Here is an 18,062-nt window from a genome sequence, read left to right on the forward strand (position 1 = left end):
TGGAAGGCAGCGAACTTTGAAAAACTTCTTGTGTGTTCCTCTGTGCTATCGCCAAACAAGCTTTTATCCTTTATTTTTCTTTTTTTTTTCCTTTTTCCCCACTTCCAGAGGAACATGGCTGCTGTTGAAGCATTTTTCCTGCTCCTGGAGCACCCTCTCCTGTCCAAGCAGCAGCAATTCCCATCTAAGAGAAATGCATATTATATGATTAGCTCTTCACAAATATTAAAATTAATACTATATGTGTTATATTGGAAAGTTATGTTGTATTAATATTTTTTAGTAAAGCTGTATTAATATTTTTAAGTAGTGTGGTAAGTATAGTTTTTAGGCTATAGCATAATATTAAAATAGAAACTATGTGATGTAAGATACTTTTAGTAACTAGTTCAAGGAATGGATAAGATAATACAGAAATTCTTCAAAGAGAAAACAGCAACAAGACACCAAGATCTCAAGAAAAGAATTATTGCCTCCTCAGTCTTCGAGGAGACAAGAAAATTGATTTACAAGATGAAGAGGGGAAGTAGATATAAAGCAGAAACACCTTCAGTTTTGAATCATGTATGAGATGTATGAATATGCAATAGAATGCTGTTTTTAAGGGTTAATCCTCTGTTAACGTGGGTCCTTTTTCGGGCTTATTTTGCCCAGAAAGAGGTACCCGGACTGTCCATAACTCCTTGCTTTTATTGTCTTGTATTGTCCTAATCCTAACTGTCCAAATTTTTATTACTCTGTTACTATTTTTATAACCATTTTATTACTATTAAACTTTTAAAATTCTAAAAACAAGTGATTGGCGTTTTACACACCTGGGCTGCCTCTGCACAGCGGGAAGTGTGTGGGACTCACCCCCTGCAGCAAATAAAGATTTATTCGTGTTACATACACTGAGCTCGTTTGTGTTCCTGCTGTAGCGGATACCACACCTCAGTGTCTGCAGTGATCCGAAAATGTTTTTAACGCTTTTATTTCCCAAATCACCCCCGGTTTAGTTGGGAAAACGCATGGCTGGGTTATAAAATTTAAAATTAAATCAAGCGGCGGAGCTGGCGATCTGATGAATCCATGGAGGATCTGCTGGCACCCCAGAGGAGGCGTTTGATCTGGGAAAATCCCACATCCATCGGCAGCGGGGCACGGCAGCGGGCTCAGGGCCCCGTGTCACCACAGACTGAGGGGGCAGGAGCGGCCCTGGGTCCCTCAGACTGAAGTGCAGAGTCCGAGTCCCCATGTCCCCACAGCCAGGAAGGAGCTGGAGACCGCAAACGTGTCCGGGATCGCCGACCGCGTCCGGGGTCCTCCTCCGCCTCAGAGCCACCACCGAGAGGGAACCAGAGCGGCGCAGCCGGGGCCGCTCCGCCCCGCGCATCTCTATGGTCACCGTGCTGCGTCTCTATGGCCGGCCGCTGGAGGACCGCGCGGTGACATCAGTATGGCGGCGCTGTGGCCCTGGGGGGGGGGGAATCAGTTCCGGCAGCGCGGCGGCGCTCTGGGCCGAGCTCTATGGCCGGTGAGCGCTGTGTGAGCGTGCGTCTCTATGGTGGGGCGGCGCTCTAGCCCGCGCTCAGTGGTGCGGGCGGGGCGGCGCGGGGCCGAGGCCGCCATGGCCGCCATGGCCGGCGCGGGGCCGGGCCCGGCGGAGGGGCCGTGCGTGCTGTGCTGCGGGGAGCTGGACGTGGTCGCCCTGGGCCGCTGCGAGCACCCCATCTGCTACCGCTGCTCCGTGCGGATGCGGGCGCTCTGCGGCGTCCGGTACTGCGCCGTGTGCCGGGAGGAGCTGCGGCAGGTGAGGCCGGGCCCGGGGCTGGGGCTGGGGGGGCCGCGGGCCGGGCGGGGCAGCTCCGGGCAGGGCCGCACCGGGGATGGGCCGGCTGGGACCGACGGGGACGGACGGCCCGGTTATCCGCCCTCTGCCCCGCTCCCGGGGGTGCCGCCGCCGCCTGGGCCAGTGGGAAACAAAACGTGGAGAAAATGGAGTTAGAGCGAATGTTTATGGTGTGAAGTCAGCAGGACTCGCCCTGGCAGCACAGGATGGAGCCTTTGCTCCCTGCTCCAGGAGGCTGCAGATCTTAGGGGGGATCATGGAATCGTAAAATCCTGGAATGGTTTGGAATGCAAGGGACCTAAAGCCCATCCAGTGCCATGGCAGGGACACCTCTCACTGTCCCAGGATGCTCCAAGCCCTGTCCAGCCTGGCCTTGGGCACTGCCAGGGATCCAGGGGCAGCCACAGTTTCTCTGGGAATTTACTTCTAGATTTCTGATGTAGCTTTTACTGTAAGAAGTGAAATTCCTTGCTGTATTTGTGTCTCGGCCTGTCTGGGCTGGGGCTGGTGACTCCAGCAGCAATTCCCGGGCTGGCAGTGTGTGCTGGAGGTGGGAGCTGCAGCGCTCCGAGCCCAGGGGGAGCCGGGAGCAAGGAGATGCCCTGAGAGGGGTGTGCGGTACAGGTGATTCGGGAGGCGCTCTGTGTTTAGCTCCTCGCTTTCCTGGGAGCTAAGGGAACACGAAACAGTGATTCCCTGCCAGCCTTAGACATTGAGTCACCTGGAAACTCCCGGTGCCCATGCGATGCCCAGGGAGGAGCCGGGGGCAGGGCTCCTGGCGGGCATTGGCTGTGGCAGGGGCTGTGCTGCTGCGGGATATTTACTCTGCGAACAGCTGTGCAAGCAAAACACAGCGGGAGCGTTTCCTAACCCCGTTCAAACTCCACAGGCCGCGCTGTGCCAATCCCTGGCGGGTTGATAAGATGTGCCGTGGCCCTGCTGGGGACAGTGCCCGAGGGAGGTGACAGCTGAGGCTGGCACAGGGCTGTGGGCATGGGCAGCTCCCCGAGGCCGTGCCCGCTGCAATGCCCACCCCGGTGCTGTTCCCACAGGTGGTGTTCGGGAGGAAGCTGCCGTCCTTCTCCTCCATTGCCCTGCAGCAGCTGCAGCATGAGAAGAAATACGACATTTACTTCATGGATGCCGAGGTGTACGCGCTGTACAGGTGAATGTCCCCGCGGTGTCCCCAGCACGTGGTGGCGCACGGGACGTGGCAGGAAGTGCCTGCGGGAGGGTGGGGTGCCCTGCTCTGCTCTCCTGGCGTTTGGGCAGCTCTGAGTCACCTGTGCAGGTGTGCTTGGCGAGGTGACAGCTGGAGCAGGCACTGAGCGCTCAGCAGCTCCTGGGGCTGCAGGGTTGGATGCACCAGCACAACGCTTTGCTCTCTCAATAAAAATCCCTTTTGGCATCTTTAACAGCAGCAAAACTGCTGAAGACCTTCCCATTCCTTGTGTGGCTGCTGTGGAAATGGATAAAGACTTAATTACTGTTGTAATTGTAATTACTGCTGTGCTGAATAAGGACTAACCAAACCAAGGTGTGCCAAGTATTGCATGAAGAGTAACAATGTCTTCACACAAAGATCTTAATTCTGAATGGGAGGGAAAAAAGGTGAAGTGAAAAAACCAGTGCAGAATAAAAACGTGGCATTAGCATCGTGTTCTACAAATATTTTTCATAACAATCCTAATTGGGAGGATTTTAGATAATGGAAATAGGAGTGGAAATTATGCATACTGGCAGTGGAGCTTTTGTCCTTGGAGAATTGGGCATTATTTTCACCCTGATTTGGGCTGAGAATGTAACTTTGGGACATTTGCAGTTTTGGTTTGATATTTGTGGGAATGAGGGAGTAGGAGTTCTCCCAGTGAGACCAGTGCTCAGCTCTTCCTGGGAGCCACTGTGTGGTGGGATTTTCAGTGGGGTTTTTCCCTCCTTTCCTAATACAATTCCTTAATTTCAATTTATCTCTCCCCACTGTATTCCTCAGTTTCTGACAGTGGGAAGTGTACTGGAATTGGATGTGACCCATCAGGGGAAGGGTTTGTTTCAGTTTACTCAGTTTTGCAGTGAGTTCCTGCTGTGCTTCCATCCATGGCTGCTCAGCTCTGCTCCAGCAGTCAGACCCTCGGTGTAGTTTGGTTCCATCCTGTTCCTTCCATCCAGCAGAATTCTTGCCATAAGCAAATCTTGCAATAAGCAGGTCACAGCCCTCCCTGCAGATTGCAGGGGCAGCCTTAAAGCTGGAGCCTTCTGCCAGGGATGGAACATTTGTGTTTTGCTGAAGGTGTGGGGGTGCTGAGAGGGAGTTGGGTCATTTTTGGGAATCTCTCTCATCCCTCAGGAAGCTGCTGCAGCACGAATGCCCCCTGTGCCCGGATGCAAAGCCCTTCAACACCTTTGCAGATCTGGAGCAGCACATGAGGAAGCAGCACGAGCTCTTCTGCTGCAAACTCTGTGTTAAACACCTAAAGGTGAGCTGGGCCTCTGCTTGGATGTGTGGGGAGGAGGGAGTTTCCCTCCGTGACCTCCAGGAGCTCCTGGGAAGTGGGAAGGCAGAACAGCAAGGATTTATTTAAGTTCCCTCTTCCTGCAGTGAGGCCAGTTGCTTTATTCTAAGCCTTTCTTCTTCCATAAACTGATTAATGAAGAGGCTCTGGAGGTTCTCCAGGTTTTAAATTAAACCCCACGGTGGTGGTGCCACAGTTGGTTTGTGCCAGGTGAACTGGAGTTTGCTGCCAAAAGGGATGGGATCCAGGAGCGAGCAGGTTGACCTAAATGAACCCTAATAAGTTTGGGAACTGAGCTGAGTCTTTCCTGTGGTCTTGGAATTCCTGGAGCTGATTGAAGGGAAGTGGGAAACGAGGGCAGGGCATCCTTTGGTTTCTGGTGTCCTTTGAGCTCTGGTGAGGTGCTTTATGCCCAGGGTTCCCTCAGCACTGAGGGAACTTGTTTGCCATTTTCTCTCACAAACAATATTAAAACTGTTGCTTTTTAATTTCTGAATACTGTAGAGATTTTTATTTCAAGGAAAAAAGTCCCATCTTACTCATACCCACTGAAAAAAAAACTCCTAAACTCGTGAAAGCTTCAGTCCATCAGCCTTGGCAAAGCCAAACCAACCTTTTCCCAGAGCAATTTCCCAGTCCTTATCTAGGCCAGAAATAAAGGATATTTTGTTCTCAAGGCTGGGTTGATCTTTTTGGCATCTCCAGAACCCTTCCTACCAAAACAGCTCACAAGGCAGTGGGGACAGAGGGCTGGCTTGTGATACAGGAGTTGTTCATTGAAGTGGATCCTCTGTGTGCAGATATTTGGGGTGGTTACTGTGAGAGGAAGGTAAAACTGCTCCCTTGGGGTTTCTAAATTTGAGAATGCTAAATACTGCTTGTTGATAAATACACAGTTAGGCTTTTTCTACTCCAGAGATTATAATTTAAACTCGTTACAGCATAGAAAGATTCCAAAGGGAAAAAAGTGAATTAAATTCATTTGCAGTGTTCAGAGAAATGCAAGTTAGATTTAATTTGAATCCATGAGTTAAATTTTACTTCCTGTCCAACAAAATTTTAGTTGTTGGTGGTCAAACTGCATCTTTTTGAAGCAAATCTTCCACCCCTAGAGATGGAGAAGTTGGACACAGCCTGGCTTGTTCTCTTTGGTTCTGTGTCCATAGGAAACTGTACGAATCTATGAACGCAGATCTCTAAATACCAATGCATTAACACAATCCCTGCCCTCCAGATCTTCACCTACGAGAGGAAATGGTACTCCAGGAAGGACCTGGCCCGGCACCGCATCCACGGGGACCCCGATGACACCTCGCACCGCGGCCACCCCCTCTGCAAGTTCTGCGACGAGCGCTACCTGGACAACGACGAGCTGCTGAAACACCTGCGCAGGGACCACTACTTCTGCCACTTCTGTGACTCTGAGGGGGCTCAGGAGTACTACAGGCAAGAAAACATTGCTGATATTGGTCCTTTTCCCGGCTTAAATTCCCTTTTTCTAGCTTAAATTATGACGTAAAATTCCTTGGGTGTGCTTTGAATTTGGGGGTAAGTAGTGTTTGAAAGCAGAGTGGAGGAGTGGCAGCTGGTTAGGTGCAATTCTGTAAATAAGTAGCCAAAATATTCACTTTGAATGTAGTTCATGCTTTAAAATCATCTTTATTAAAAGTTGATTTTGCAGCCTGACAGCAGCTGTCTGGTGTGTTACCTCTAATGGGGGGCAGGATGAGAGGAAGTGTTAAGTTGCATCAGGGGAGGTTTAGATTGGATATTGGGAAAAATTCCTTCATGGAAAGGGTTGGCAGGCACTGGAAGAGGTTAGCCAGGGAAATGCTGGAGTCTCCATCCTGGAAATGTTTAAAACCAGGTGGATGTGGCACCTGGGGACATGACTTAGTGGTGAGCATGGTGGTGGTGCTGGCTGATGGTCTTAAAGGCCTTTTCCAACCTTAATTCTGTGATTCCCTGCTCCTGCTGTTCCAAGGTTTGTGTGCAAGGGGAATAGAGGTAACTTTTTTGTTGTATGCACAACTGGATGTGCTGAGCATCTGTGGGTGTGGCTTAACACCTTTATACTGCATTGACTGTACAGCAACAGGGTCAGCTGGAAAACTTCCTGGGATAAGGACAAATGAACCACCAGGGCTTGTCCTCACCTCCCCTTGATGCCTTGAGAGGCTGCCTGGAACAGAGGCTGGGCAGAGCTAAAGGAATAAAGCAGGGATTTAATAAAAGTCCTCAAAGGATTCACCTTGGGCATTAGAAGAGCCCAGCCATGGCTACACCCAAGATGGACAATGGGTCAGGAGTTCTCACACTTTTATAAGTCTTGGTCCATTTCCATGTTGGGGTTCATTGTCCGATTCCAGCTCAGGTTCTGCAGTCCCACCCTCCCAGACTGCTCTCCTCCATTCCCTGTTGTTTGCACTCTCTGGGCCTGGAGCTGCAGCGGCGTCCTTGGTTCTGGGGCTGGACAAGGATTGTTCTGTGTGACTGAGCTGTGAGGAGAACTGCTGACACTTTCTGTGGAGTTCAGAGTTCTGTACCAATGCAGGGAATTCCCAAGAATCTGGGAAGTGGGAGAGCTCAACCTGAAGGCATGACTGTGTCAGAGTGAGAAGGCTCAGCCCTGTGCTTTCCCTCCGCAGTGACTACGAGTACCTGCGGGAGCACTTCAGGGAGAAGCACTTCCTGTGCGAGGAGGGCCGCTGCAGCACGGAGCAGTTCACGCACGCCTTCCGCACCGAGATCGACTACAAGGCCCACAAGAGCGCCTGCCACAGCAAGAGCCGCGCCGAGGCGCGCCAGAACCGCCACATCGACCTGCAGTTCACCTACGCGCCCCGGCACCCGCGCAGGACCGACGGTCAGCTGGGCTGAGGGGCAGGGTGGGCAGGACTGATGGTCAGCTGGGCTGAGGGGCAGGGATGGGCAGGACTGATGGTCAGCTGGCCTGAGGGGCAGGACTGATGGTCAGCTGGGCTGAGGGGCGGGGTGGGCAGGACTGAGGGGCAGGACAGGCAGGGCTGACGGTCAGCTGGGCTGAGGGACAGGGTGGGCAGGGCTGATGGTCAGCTGGGCTGAGGGACAGGGATGGGCAGGACTGATGGTCAGCTGGGCTGAGGGACAGGGATGGGCAGGACTGATGGTCAGCTGGCCTGAGGGACAGGGTGGGCAGGACTGATGGTCAGCTGGGCTGAGGGACAGGGTGGGCAGGACTGATGGTCAGCTGGGCTGAGGGGCAGGGACGGGCAGGGCTGAGGGGCAGGGTGGGCAGGGCTGATGGTCAGCTGGGCTGAGGGACAGGGTGGGCAGGGCTGATGGTCAGCTGGGCTGAGGGACAGGGTGGGCAGGGCTGATGGTCAGCTGGGCTGAGGGACAGGGTGGGCAGGGCTGATGGTCAGCTGGGCTGAGGGGCAGGGATGGGCAGGACTGATGGTCAGCTGGGCTGAGGGGCAGGACTGATGGTCAGCTGGGCTGAGGGGCAGGACTGATGGTCAGCTGGGCTGAGGGGCAGGGATGGGCAGGATTGATGGTCAGCTGGGCTGAGGGACAGGGTGGGCAGGACTGATGGTCAGCTGGGCCGAGGGGCAGGGTGGGCAGGACTGATGGTCAGCTGGGCTGAGGGGCAGGGACGGGCAGGACTGATGGTCAGCTGGGCTGAGGGACAGGGATGGGCAGGACTGATGGTCAGCTGGGCTGAGGGACAGGGATGGGCAGGACTGATGGTCAGCTGGGCTGAGGGACAGGGATGGGCAGGACTGATGGTCAGCTGGGCTGAGGGGCAGGGTGGGCAGGACTGATGGTCAGCTGGGCTGAGGGGCAGGACTGATGGTCAGCTGGGCTGAGGGACAGGGTGGGCAGGACTGATGGTCAGCTGGGCTGAGGGGCAGGATGGGCAGGACCGATGGTCAGCTGGGCTGAGGGACAGGACTGATGGTCAGCTGGGCTGAGGGGCGGGATGGGCAGGACCGACGGTCAGCTGGGCTGAGGGACAGGACTGATGGTCAGCTGGGCTGAGGGGCAGGGTGGGCAGGACTGATGGTCAGCTGGGCTGAGGGGCAGGATGGGCAGGACTGATGTTCAGCCCAGCTCCCAGGGCAGGGATGGGCACCCCAGCAGGGTGGGCAGAGCAAGGACGGGTACCCTGCCAGGGTCGGCAGGCACCACTGCCACTGCTCCAGCCCTGGAAGCGCCCTGGACAGGCCTTGGAGCAGCCTGCTCAGGTGGAAGGTGTCCTTGCTCTGGAGCAAGGTGTTCTTTAATGTCCTCCCACCAACCAAACCAATCTATGGGTCTTATTCTCTAAGAATGCCCAGTGAATATTTCATAGGCGTGAAGATTCTTCCCAGACAAGGTAGACAAGGCCTGGAACAGCACCAAGAGCTTGTAGAGTTTGAGAAGGCCTCTCCAACCTGAGAGGCTGCAGAGGTTGAGGCCTTTCCAACCTGAGAGGTTGCAGAGGTTGAGGATAACCAGAACTTGCCCAGACAAAGCCCTCTGATGTAGTTTTAGAGCTGGCCTTGCTTTGAGTAAAGGGCTGGAGCAGGTGATATGCAGGCATCCCTTCCTGCCTGAATTGTTGTAGGATTTTTTCCCTGTGTACGAGTTTAATGAGGACAGGTAATTTTAGGAGAACTGCTGACTTGGTCATCAGAAAGAAATGAAGATAATTTATTTGTACCATTTGCATATTTCAAGCACAGTGTGATGCCCACACTAGAGAAATAACTGAGAGTGATCATCCTTCCCCTCTGTTTTAGGTGTTGTAGGTGGAGATGACTACGAGGAGGTTGACAGGTTCAACAGGCAAGGGAGGGCGAGCAGGTTGAGCAGCCGAGGCAGCCAGCAGAACAGGAGGGGCAGCTGGAGGTACAAGAGGTGAGTAGCACAACCTTGTGGGGAGTTTTACTCCCATTTCGTCTTGGCTTTTATTTACCAATTCACAATATTTTGGTGGATTAGGAGGAAGGAAGTGATACAAAATTTGGAAGTCTCCATGGTGAATCCTTAGCTGACAGCTTCCAGTCCAAGCCTGTGTCCTGGCTATGTGCTTGGTAATCATGGAATTATTTTGTGTGAGGTTTCAGCTCAGGAAGCAAACAATGTAACCCTCAACTTTTGGGTTAAGTAAACTCAGAACCCTGAATTAATTCCAGCAGCTGTTTTTATGCAAACTTCTCTAAATAGGATTTTCTGAAGTAGGTGACAAGTCTGTGCAGGTTTAATGGAGTTTTTGGTCTGGGTAGTGATGAAATTCCTGTTCTAAGGAACCATGCTTTTCATTGAACTAACAGATCTCTGTGTGGCCAGACTGAGTGCTTTGGAAAAGAAAGAGGGTTAAGTATTGAAATGAAAAACTTTGCATTTTTGTGTCTCTTCATCCACACCAGACCCGAGTGCTTTTTCCATCTTGCACATCTTATTTTCTTCTTTTTCTGGCTGGATGGGCAGCTGGTTCATTACTGGTGATTCCACTGGGGAAAAAAGTGCATCCCAAAGCAGTCCTCTGTTGGTGTCACATGTGGATCTTGCATGTGTTGAGAGTTCATGCCCCAAAGAGTTCCTGTGGCCTCCAAGAATGATTCCATACATTTGGAAATCAGCGGGAGGGACAGGTGCCCCCTGCATCCCTGGTACTGTCTCTCCCAGTTCAGCCTGGTTTCTTCTGGCCTGGATTGTTATTCCCACACGTGGAACTTGGAAATGCGGAGTGGATGGGAGTGGTGGGGCTGGTTTGGGTTTCTCAGCAGGTGGCAGCACGAGGTCAGGGATGTGACCAGAGCTGGCACCGCAGAGGTGACACTGCAGTGAGGCAGCGCTCTGTGGTCCTTGTGTTTGACCAAGGAGTCTGCCCTGTCCTGCAGGGAAGAAGAAGACAGAGATGTTGCAGCAGCAGTCAGAGCATCTGTGGCAGCCAAACGGCAGGAGGAGAAGAAGAGGGTGGAGGACAAGGAGGAAGGCAGCAGCAGCAGCAGGGGGAGAAAGGAGGATTTGAGGGATCCCGACGTGCTCGGCTCCAAACGTGTGCCAAAGTCTTCAAACGATGTCACAGGTGAGTGTTGGACAGGTCCTGCAGCTGCAGGGCATCTCAGGGTCTGGAAGGTTCCCTCAGAAAGTTCTGCCTTAGCCATGTTTTACTCATTTAAAGGATCATGGATTTCCTGAATGCCACAACATAATGGGCAGCACAGTTAATTGAAGGAAATAGTGATGCATGGATTTAAATTGTTCTTCTGGAATGTCAGTTAATGACATCACCAGCTGCTGAAAATAGGCCTTGGTGGTGCTGCAGTCATGGCCATTGATAGCCCCTGCTCTGAATGAATGGGTTTGGGTTGAAAACAATGTCTTTGCTCTTTCTGTCCCGTTCCAAAAGAAGCAGCTGCTAATGGAGTGCTCAGCCAGGAGGACTTTCCAGCAATCGGCTCTGCTGCAGGACCTCTCCCAGGGTGAGTCTGCAGGGACAAAGCTCGTTTAGAAGCTGATAGATGTGTTCTGCATATATGGGGAAAACAATTTTCTAGATCATTTGATCCCTCCAAGGTTTCCCCTGCCCCGTCCCCTCCTGCCTGCAGCTGTTTCTGTGCTGCTCACCAGCATGAGCAGCATCAGCTCCTGGCTTGATCTTGGTATGGAATCATGGAATATCCTCAGCTGGAAGGGAGCCCTGAGGATCATCTGGTCCAGCTCCTGTTGTGTCACTCTGAGTGACAGTCAGAGGGGGAGTGGAGAGCTGTGGGTTTGTGCTGTCCCTTGGGGTTCTGCTGCCTCAGTAACTCCAACCCTCTCCCTTCCCCACAGCTCTGCCCAGCCAGCTCTGGTTAAGCTTAAAGAAGAAGATTTCCCAAGCTTGTCCTCCTCTGCAGCTCCCACCATCTCATCAGGGATGTCTCTGATGTACACAGCCACTGCCAGGAAAGCAGCCTTCCAGGAGGAGGATTTCCCAGCCCTGGTGTCCAAAGTGAAGCCCACCAATAGGACAGTAACTCACATCACATCTGCGTGGAACAATGGTTCCAGTAAAAACGTAGTCAAAGCCATGTGCAACCCCTGTGTCAACCAGCCAGCCAAAAAACCATCCTTGAACACCTCCAAAGGAAATAAGAAGAGCAATAAACTCTGTGAATCGGACGACGAGGACGGCAGCGGTGGCCTGACCACCCAGGAGATCCGCAACACCCCGACCATGTTCGACGTCTCGTCCTTGCTGGCAGCTTCTACCTCACAAACTTTTACAAAAGTGGGCAAGAAAAAGAAGATGGGGGTTGAGAAGCAGAGCCCATCGTCCCCACGCCCGCCCCAGGAGCCGCCATTGCCCAGGCCAGGCACAGAGAGGCCCCCGGAGGCCGAGCAGCCCTGCAGGGCCTTCCCTGCTGCCCACGGCCCCCTCGTCAACGGGCACGCGGAGAAACCATCGGCTGCCTGTGCTGCACCCAAAGAGCCCCCCGGCCTTAAAAAGCCCCCAGGGACTAACAAATGCCCTTTACCTCAGGAAGACTTCCCAGCTCTTGGGAGCTCAGGATCAGCCAGGATGCCCCCACCACCAGGTGAGCAGGGAGTGAAGCTCAGAGTCGTGGAATGGTTTGGGTAGGAGGGATCTTAAAGATGATCTCATTCCACTCCCTGCTGTGGGCAGGGGCGCTTTACACTAGCCCAGGTTGTTCCAGGCTGGCCTTGGACACTTCCAGGGATGGGGAAGCACTGCTGAGCACAGCCAGCTTTGCTTGGGGACAGCCCAGAGAACACATGGATGTGTTGTGTCAACTCCTGGCTCTTGTGTGGTTCTGCCACCAGCTGCCAGGTAGAGTCAGCCTGGCTGTCACAGGAGGGCTGGAATGTCCTGCATGGGACTCACCTCTGCCCCACAGCTGGAGCTGTTTGCTCTCTGGGGGTGGCTCCTGGATGTAGAGCTGGTTCTTCCCTGTCCCCAGGGCTGACACATCCGTGTGCTGTGCTCCAAGATCTGCCTTGGAGCCGCTGCAGGCAAAGGGAATCTGGCTGTGTCCTGTCCCTGCTGGCACTTGTCACTTCACTTCCTCCTGTGCTGGCAGAGCTTTCCTGCCGTGCCTTTAGCCATGACCTTGTGAAGGCAGGGAGACAGGAGCAAACGTGAGCTGGAGTGGTTTTCATGGCAGTGGGGTCGCGTCGGGAGGCGCCAGCACCGCTGTTTGTGCAGCCCCTGCTGGGAGAGGCCAGGCTGGGTCTGCTGCCTCCTCCCGTGGTTTGTGTTCACTTTAATAATGCAAAAGTGTTTCTCATTGTGACTTGGAGTGGGCTTTCAAAATTATTTTCCATTGAGAAAGTAAATGAAGAATTAAAGCACTTTCTCTGTAGAGGAACATCAGCTACTCTCAAGTGCTTCTTGAAGATTTTTTTTAGGTTTTCTCCAATATAGTGATGTCTGCACTGCAAACTCTGCTTGGTGCTTCTGCAGAGTGTGTCAGGCACTGGTGTGGGTTTTAGCCAGGGGTCTGTGGGTGCTCTAATTCCTGTCTCTCCCTGCTTCCCTCAGGCTTTAACTCCGTGGTGCTGTTGAAGAACCCTCCTCCGCCTCCGGGCCTGTCGGTGCCTGTCAGCAAACCCCCCCCGGGCTTCGCTGTCATCCCATCCTCCACCATCTCTGAACCCGTCACTACAGCCCTGAAAGAGTGAGTCAGGGGCCTGCCAGGGGCTGTGGGACCCCTCTCACTCTCCCTGCTGTCACAGGGCTTCAAACAGCACACGGGGGGTGGCTCCAAGGGGCCAGCCAGGGAAGGTTCCTGTTGGGAAGTCCCAGGGTGCTGGGGGTTGGATTCAGGAGAATTGCATAAAACAGCCCTGTGGAGTTACAAGTCTGAGGAACTGCAAGCCTCTGCAATGTTTTGGCTGCTCAGACCTTGGTCTATCCTAGATTTATTTGGGAATCTGCAGCTCCAACATATTCCTTATGGGAGTCCCAGCAGCAAGGCACTGAGGCTTGTTCTCCTTGGTGACCTTCACTGCTCTGGTCTTTCCAGGATCTGCTCTCTGGGTTCTTCTGGGACAGAAAGAGGAGTTTTTGGGAAAAGGGGAGGGAAAACTTTGTGTCAGTTTCATACAGAACCTGCATTTGTATGTTGGTTTATTCACAGTGAGGTCTTTGCTCAGGTCCTTTGAGTGCACCCAGCTCACAGAGCAGCTCGTCAGGACCACGTTAAACTTGGATTTTAAACATTCTGTTTGTGTAAAGCTGGAATCTGATATGGAAATCCCATATTTTATTGTTCTGACAAGACAGCTGTGCTGCTTTTGTGTAGCTGGGTGGAGGAAGGACGTGCAGCTGTAAACCAGAACTGCCTTGTGATTTATGTCCCAGGACATCTTTGTGTGACACAAACCAGTGTCAGGGTCACTTCTGGTCTTTTCCAACACAGGCCAAAATCCTGTCATGGATCATACTTGATACCTGAGAACTTCCAGCAGAGGAACATCCAGCTCATACAATCCATTAAAGAATTTCTTCAGAGCGACGAGTCCAAGTTCAATAAATTTAAAACTCATTCTGGGCAGTTCAGGCAGGTGAGTGGCTTCCCAGAGCATCCTGAATTCCAGTGGGATTTTTAATAGATAAATATTCATTTTCCTCTGATTCTTGCCCTTCCCTGTCCCCTGCAGGGGCTGATCTCTGCAGCTCAGTATTATAAAAGCTGCCGGGAGCTGCTGGGGGAAAACTTCAAGAAGATTTTCAAGGAGTTGTTGGTGTTGCTGCCAGACACAGCCAAGCAGCAGGAACTGCTCTCTGCTCACAACGACTTCCGGCTCAAGGAGAAGCAAAGCTCCAACAAACCCAAAAAGAACAAAAAGAACGTTTGGCAGACGGACTCCCCCGCCGACCTCGACTGCTGCATCTGCCCCACGTGCAGGCAGGTGCTGACCCAGCAGGACGTGGTCACCCACAAAGCTTTGCACCTGGAGGATGAGGAGTTCCCCTCGCTGCAGGCCATCAGCAGGATCATCAGCTAGCTCTGCCCAGGGCCAGCAGCCAGGCTCTGGCTGTGGCTGTGCACTTTGGAACGAGGTTTGGCAGTGGCTGGGGGCTGGTGCCCTTGAGGCAGAGAGGAGCAGGTGGCTTGGGAAGCCCTCCTGGGCACAGGGGGCAGGGGAATGGGCCAGAGCTCGTCCCTACCCTCTGTCTGAGCTCCCAAAGCTGGGCTGGGGTTAGGCTGAGCTGCAGGGGGACAGGCAGGGCTCCTTCCTCCTGGAACATGCAATAGCTGGGAATCCTTTTGGATCTGCAGAATGACAGGGGACTCACTAGGGGAATAAGCTTCTGGTTTGGGGGTTTCTTTCTGGTTTGGGGGTGGGGGAAGTTTATGGATCGCTGAAATGAATGGAGGTGGCTTCCCTTATAACATTCTGATTTTTTTTGTGCTATTTCAGTGAAGATCACACTAGTCAGGGGTAGAAGGTGCAAGAGAGTGCTGCTCCCTGGGCTGTGTGACCAGGGCAGCTGCACACACTGGGCTGCAGAGTTTCCCTTTCTGCAGAGTCAGTTCTGCTGCTTGGAGAATTGGGCTGATCTGTGCAAGATTTGAAGTTGCCTCTGATTTTTTCTGTAAAGTTCTTTCAAGAAGCTGATTTTGTAGCCCTGCATGTACAGTAACAGCATTAAGGCTTTACTCTCCGTAAAGCACACGGGAATTTTATTTAATGACTGCCATGTTTCTAATTTCTTGGATGTATTACTGGTGGGAGCTCCCAACAGCATCCTGGGACATTAAATGCTGCTGATTACTGACCATGTTTTCTGCAGTGCCTTTGAGTGCATTTATCTGTTTACAGTAGTCTGACACCTGCACCTCCCTGGGTACCACCGGGCTGGCTTGGCTCCTGTTCCTTGGCACCCCCAAATTCCACCCCAGAGGAAGAGGAGGATCTCTTCCTTCCTCCTCTCGAGTGACTCCTCCAGCAGCAGCTCGGAGCTGATGGAGTGCCAGGAGTCCCCCCTGGCTGTAGTTCGGTGTCTGATTCTCTCCCATCTCCAGGTTTAGTTATTTCTAACACGTAGGAACAAAGCTCACATTAATTTATGTAATTTGTAGTGATGAAACACAGCTTTTCTAGCATCATCATTTCTATGGAATCGAGCTCAGAGTATTACCCACGAGCTACTCCTGCCCACAGCCACTCTTCCTTGCCTTACATGTGTTATTTTTGCTTGCTCTCAGGCTGCAAAGTGCTTTGGGTTTCTTTTCTGGAATATTTAAGACTGTTGTGACCACCTGTGCACGTTGGGTTTGGCCCAGAAGGGGCTGGGGAGGGTGATTTGGGTGCACGAGGCCCTGGCAGTCCCTGACCCTCCCTCAGGACCCTGGAGCTGATCCTGGGCCCTGAGGGCGCTGGGTGCTGCCAGCACTTGCAGTCAGCAGCTGTCCCCATTTTGTCTGGAAATTCAGGGAGTGAAATGTCTTCCCTGCAGGAGCATCCTGTGTCTTCCCTTGGGTTTCAGTTCCTTCTCCATCAGCAGCTCTGAGTTCCCTGGGAGGGGCTGCTGGGAGTTCCCTCGAGCTGCTGCATCTCTGGGGCCTGATGTTGCAGTTTCCTTGTTCCTTGTGCTCACCTGATTCAATAAAGTTATTACCAAATCTTTTTTTTTTTTTTTCTATTCATTTTTAGCTCTTTATTGAAAATAAGTTGCAGTTGGTTACACAGACACCGAAAATACAGAATCACAGATTGTTCTCTCAAAAGATATTTTTATATATATAATATATACAAAATTGTAAACATTTTAAACTTATTTCCATACACAGTCCACTTTATACTACACTGCACAGAGGTTAGTGACAACTGCAACTCCTGGAAGCGTCTGCTCGGACAGAGGTATTGGCAAAGAAACTGAACCAGCAGCCCCCAGGTGGGAGCTGTGGAGATTAAAACTCTGAGAGGAGCTGAGGTTTGAATGTGTATTGCAACAAAATCCAGGCAGCTGAACTGGGGCTTCAAGTTGAGGCAGCGAGGGCTGAGCCTCACTGAGGGGGAGAGGGGCTTGTGACAGACATGGGGACAAAATGGGACTGAGAGTGGGACCAGGGAGACCAGAGCCACCTCTTGGGAGGGGTCTGAAATGCACAGCAGCGTTTATTGAGAGAAATTCCACTGTGTGGGACAATGATGGCAATTCCCAGGGAACAGAGGGCAGAGCCAGGGACAGGGTCAGGACAGCCCTGGGAGGGCCTGATGGGCAGAGAACAAACAGCACTGGTGGTTTTGGCATGGACTGATGGGAATCTCATCCCAAGGGCAGTGAGATCCCAAACGCTGCCCTGTAAAGGAGGGCTTTGCTCTCAGGCTCTGCTCCAGCCCCTGACACACAGCAGGTAATGCAGGGGGAGGATGCTTTTCACTGAACATCACTGAGGCTTCCACCTTTGCTAGGAACAGCTTGAAATGTTGGCAAAAACTCCGAATCTTTTAATATGCCTGAATGCACAGTGCACGATGGGGTTACCTCAGTACTGAGGGGCTGTGGTGCTGTGACAGAGCCTCCTGCAGCAAAGGGATGGGTGGGGCAGGGTGCAGCTCCAGGAAGGGCAGAATGCTGAAATTCTGCTCTTCACACCCAAATTTAGAGCTAACACCGTGCAGAGGCTTTTGGGCTGGGCTGAGCACAGCTGAGCCCTCTGTGAGCTCTGGGGAGAACAGAGGGCCACAAACAGCCTGTGAGGATGGCAGAGCCCTGGCACGCTCAGGGCAATCCTGGCATGATTTTGGGACAAATCTGGGACAGCCCTGGCACCCTCCTAGGATGTGGCCTGGGTGCTTACAAGGGGGTGAGTGCTGCTGTAGCACAGCTGGGAGAAAAAGAGGAGAAAAATGGAAAATTGATGTTCCAAGTCCCTGAACCCGCAGCAGCCCAGGGTTACTGCAGCCATGGCTCTGCTTCTCCATCCACAGCCCCTCTGGGGTGTGTTTGGTGGCAGCGCTCCCTGCACACCCTGATGGGCACACCCAGGGGCTGCCACCGGGCATGGTGACACCCAGCACTGTGGGGACACTGTGGGGACACTGTGGGGACACTGTGGGGACACTGGGTGAAGGCTCCCACCACAGCCAGGGAGTTTGGGGCTGTCCCATCCTGCCTGGTGACACAGCCTTGGCACGGCCCATGGGACACCAGCCCGGTGCCATTCCCTGGAAAAACGCTCCAGCTGTGGCTCCTGCCCGTCCCAGTGCCACCCCAGCAGAGGTGCCAGCCTGCCCTGCCTGGCACGGGCACTGTGGGTGCAGAGGAGCAGGGCTTGCCTCCCTCCAGGTGCTGAGGCTGGCAGGTTATTTATTCCCAGCTCTGGTTTAACCAGGGACCAGGTTATTTACTCCCAGCTCTGGTTTTATCAGGGAGCAGGTTATTTATTCCATCTCTGCTTTAATCCAGGAGCATCTCCTGTGCTGCCAGAAGCCCCCCAGCCCTTCCTCCTGCCCCTGCCCAGCACAGCAAGGAAAAGGAAACCCTGGGAAGCTGAAACGAGCCTTGGGAAGCACCAGGAGCGGTGCTGGTGCCATCCCCGTGTCCCTGCTGCTGCTCCCGAGGTCACAGCGTGGTGGGATGTGCGTGTGGGGGCAAAGAAAGGCAATGCAGGCCTGGGGGGGACATTCAGAGCGTGATATATTCAGCAGGGGGCACACGGGACGCGTCCCGCAGGCAGACACAGCTTTAGCTCTGTACGGTTACACGGAAACTCTGCAACAGTTATATCATA

At 53.0% G+C, this 18,062-nt stretch overlaps 1 protein-coding gene across 2 annotated transcripts; it reads left to right on the forward strand.

Annotated features, from left to right (window-relative positions):
• Positions 1-1,528: 1,528 nt before the first annotated feature.
• On the forward strand, positions 1,529-17,489 carry ZNF598 (zinc finger protein 598, E3 ubiquitin ligase). 2 transcript variants are annotated; one of them, XM_074553053.1, is made up of 12 exons: positions 1,529-1,792; positions 2,884-2,996; positions 4,176-4,305; positions 5,576-5,787; positions 6,990-7,207; positions 9,105-9,222; positions 10,209-10,396; positions 10,721-10,793; positions 11,146-11,891; positions 12,857-12,992; positions 13,737-13,881; positions 13,978-17,489. In XM_074553053.1, the coding sequence occupies exons 1-12, from the start codon at positions 1,544-1,546 to the stop codon at positions 14,323-14,325; spliced, it is 2,676 nt and encodes an 891-aa protein (XP_074409154.1). In that variant the 5' UTR covers positions 1,529-1,543; the 3' UTR covers positions 14,326-17,489. The 2 variants fall into 2 exon arrangements, with proteins under 2 accessions (XP_074409154.1, XP_074409155.1); XM_074553054.1 differs by having other exon boundaries at positions 10,724-10,793.
• Positions 17,490-18,062: the final 573 nt, after the last annotated feature.

This window comes from Zonotrichia albicollis, chromosome 16, assembly GCF_047830755.1.
Source record: "Zonotrichia albicollis isolate bZonAlb1 chromosome 16, bZonAlb1.hap1, whole genome shotgun sequence".
In the NCBI taxonomy this organism is placed as follows: Eukaryota; Metazoa; Chordata; class Aves; order Passeriformes; family Passerellidae; genus Zonotrichia; species Zonotrichia albicollis.

Excerpts from the sequence above, each read along its gene's own strand:
- ZNF598 (XM_074553053.1), top strand. The coding sequence starts at position 1,544 with ATGGTGGGGCGGCGCTCTAGCCCGCGCTCAGTGGTGCGGGCGGGGCGG. Across the intron at positions 2,997-4,175 it reads GAGGTGTACGCGCTGTACAG|GAAGCTGCTGCAGCACGAAT; the intron begins GTGAATGTCCCC and ends CTCATCCCTCAG. Across the intron at positions 4,306-5,575 it reads TCTGTGTTAAACACCTAAAG|ATCTTCACCTACGAGAGGAA; the intron begins GTGAGCTGGGCC and ends CCTGCCCTCCAG.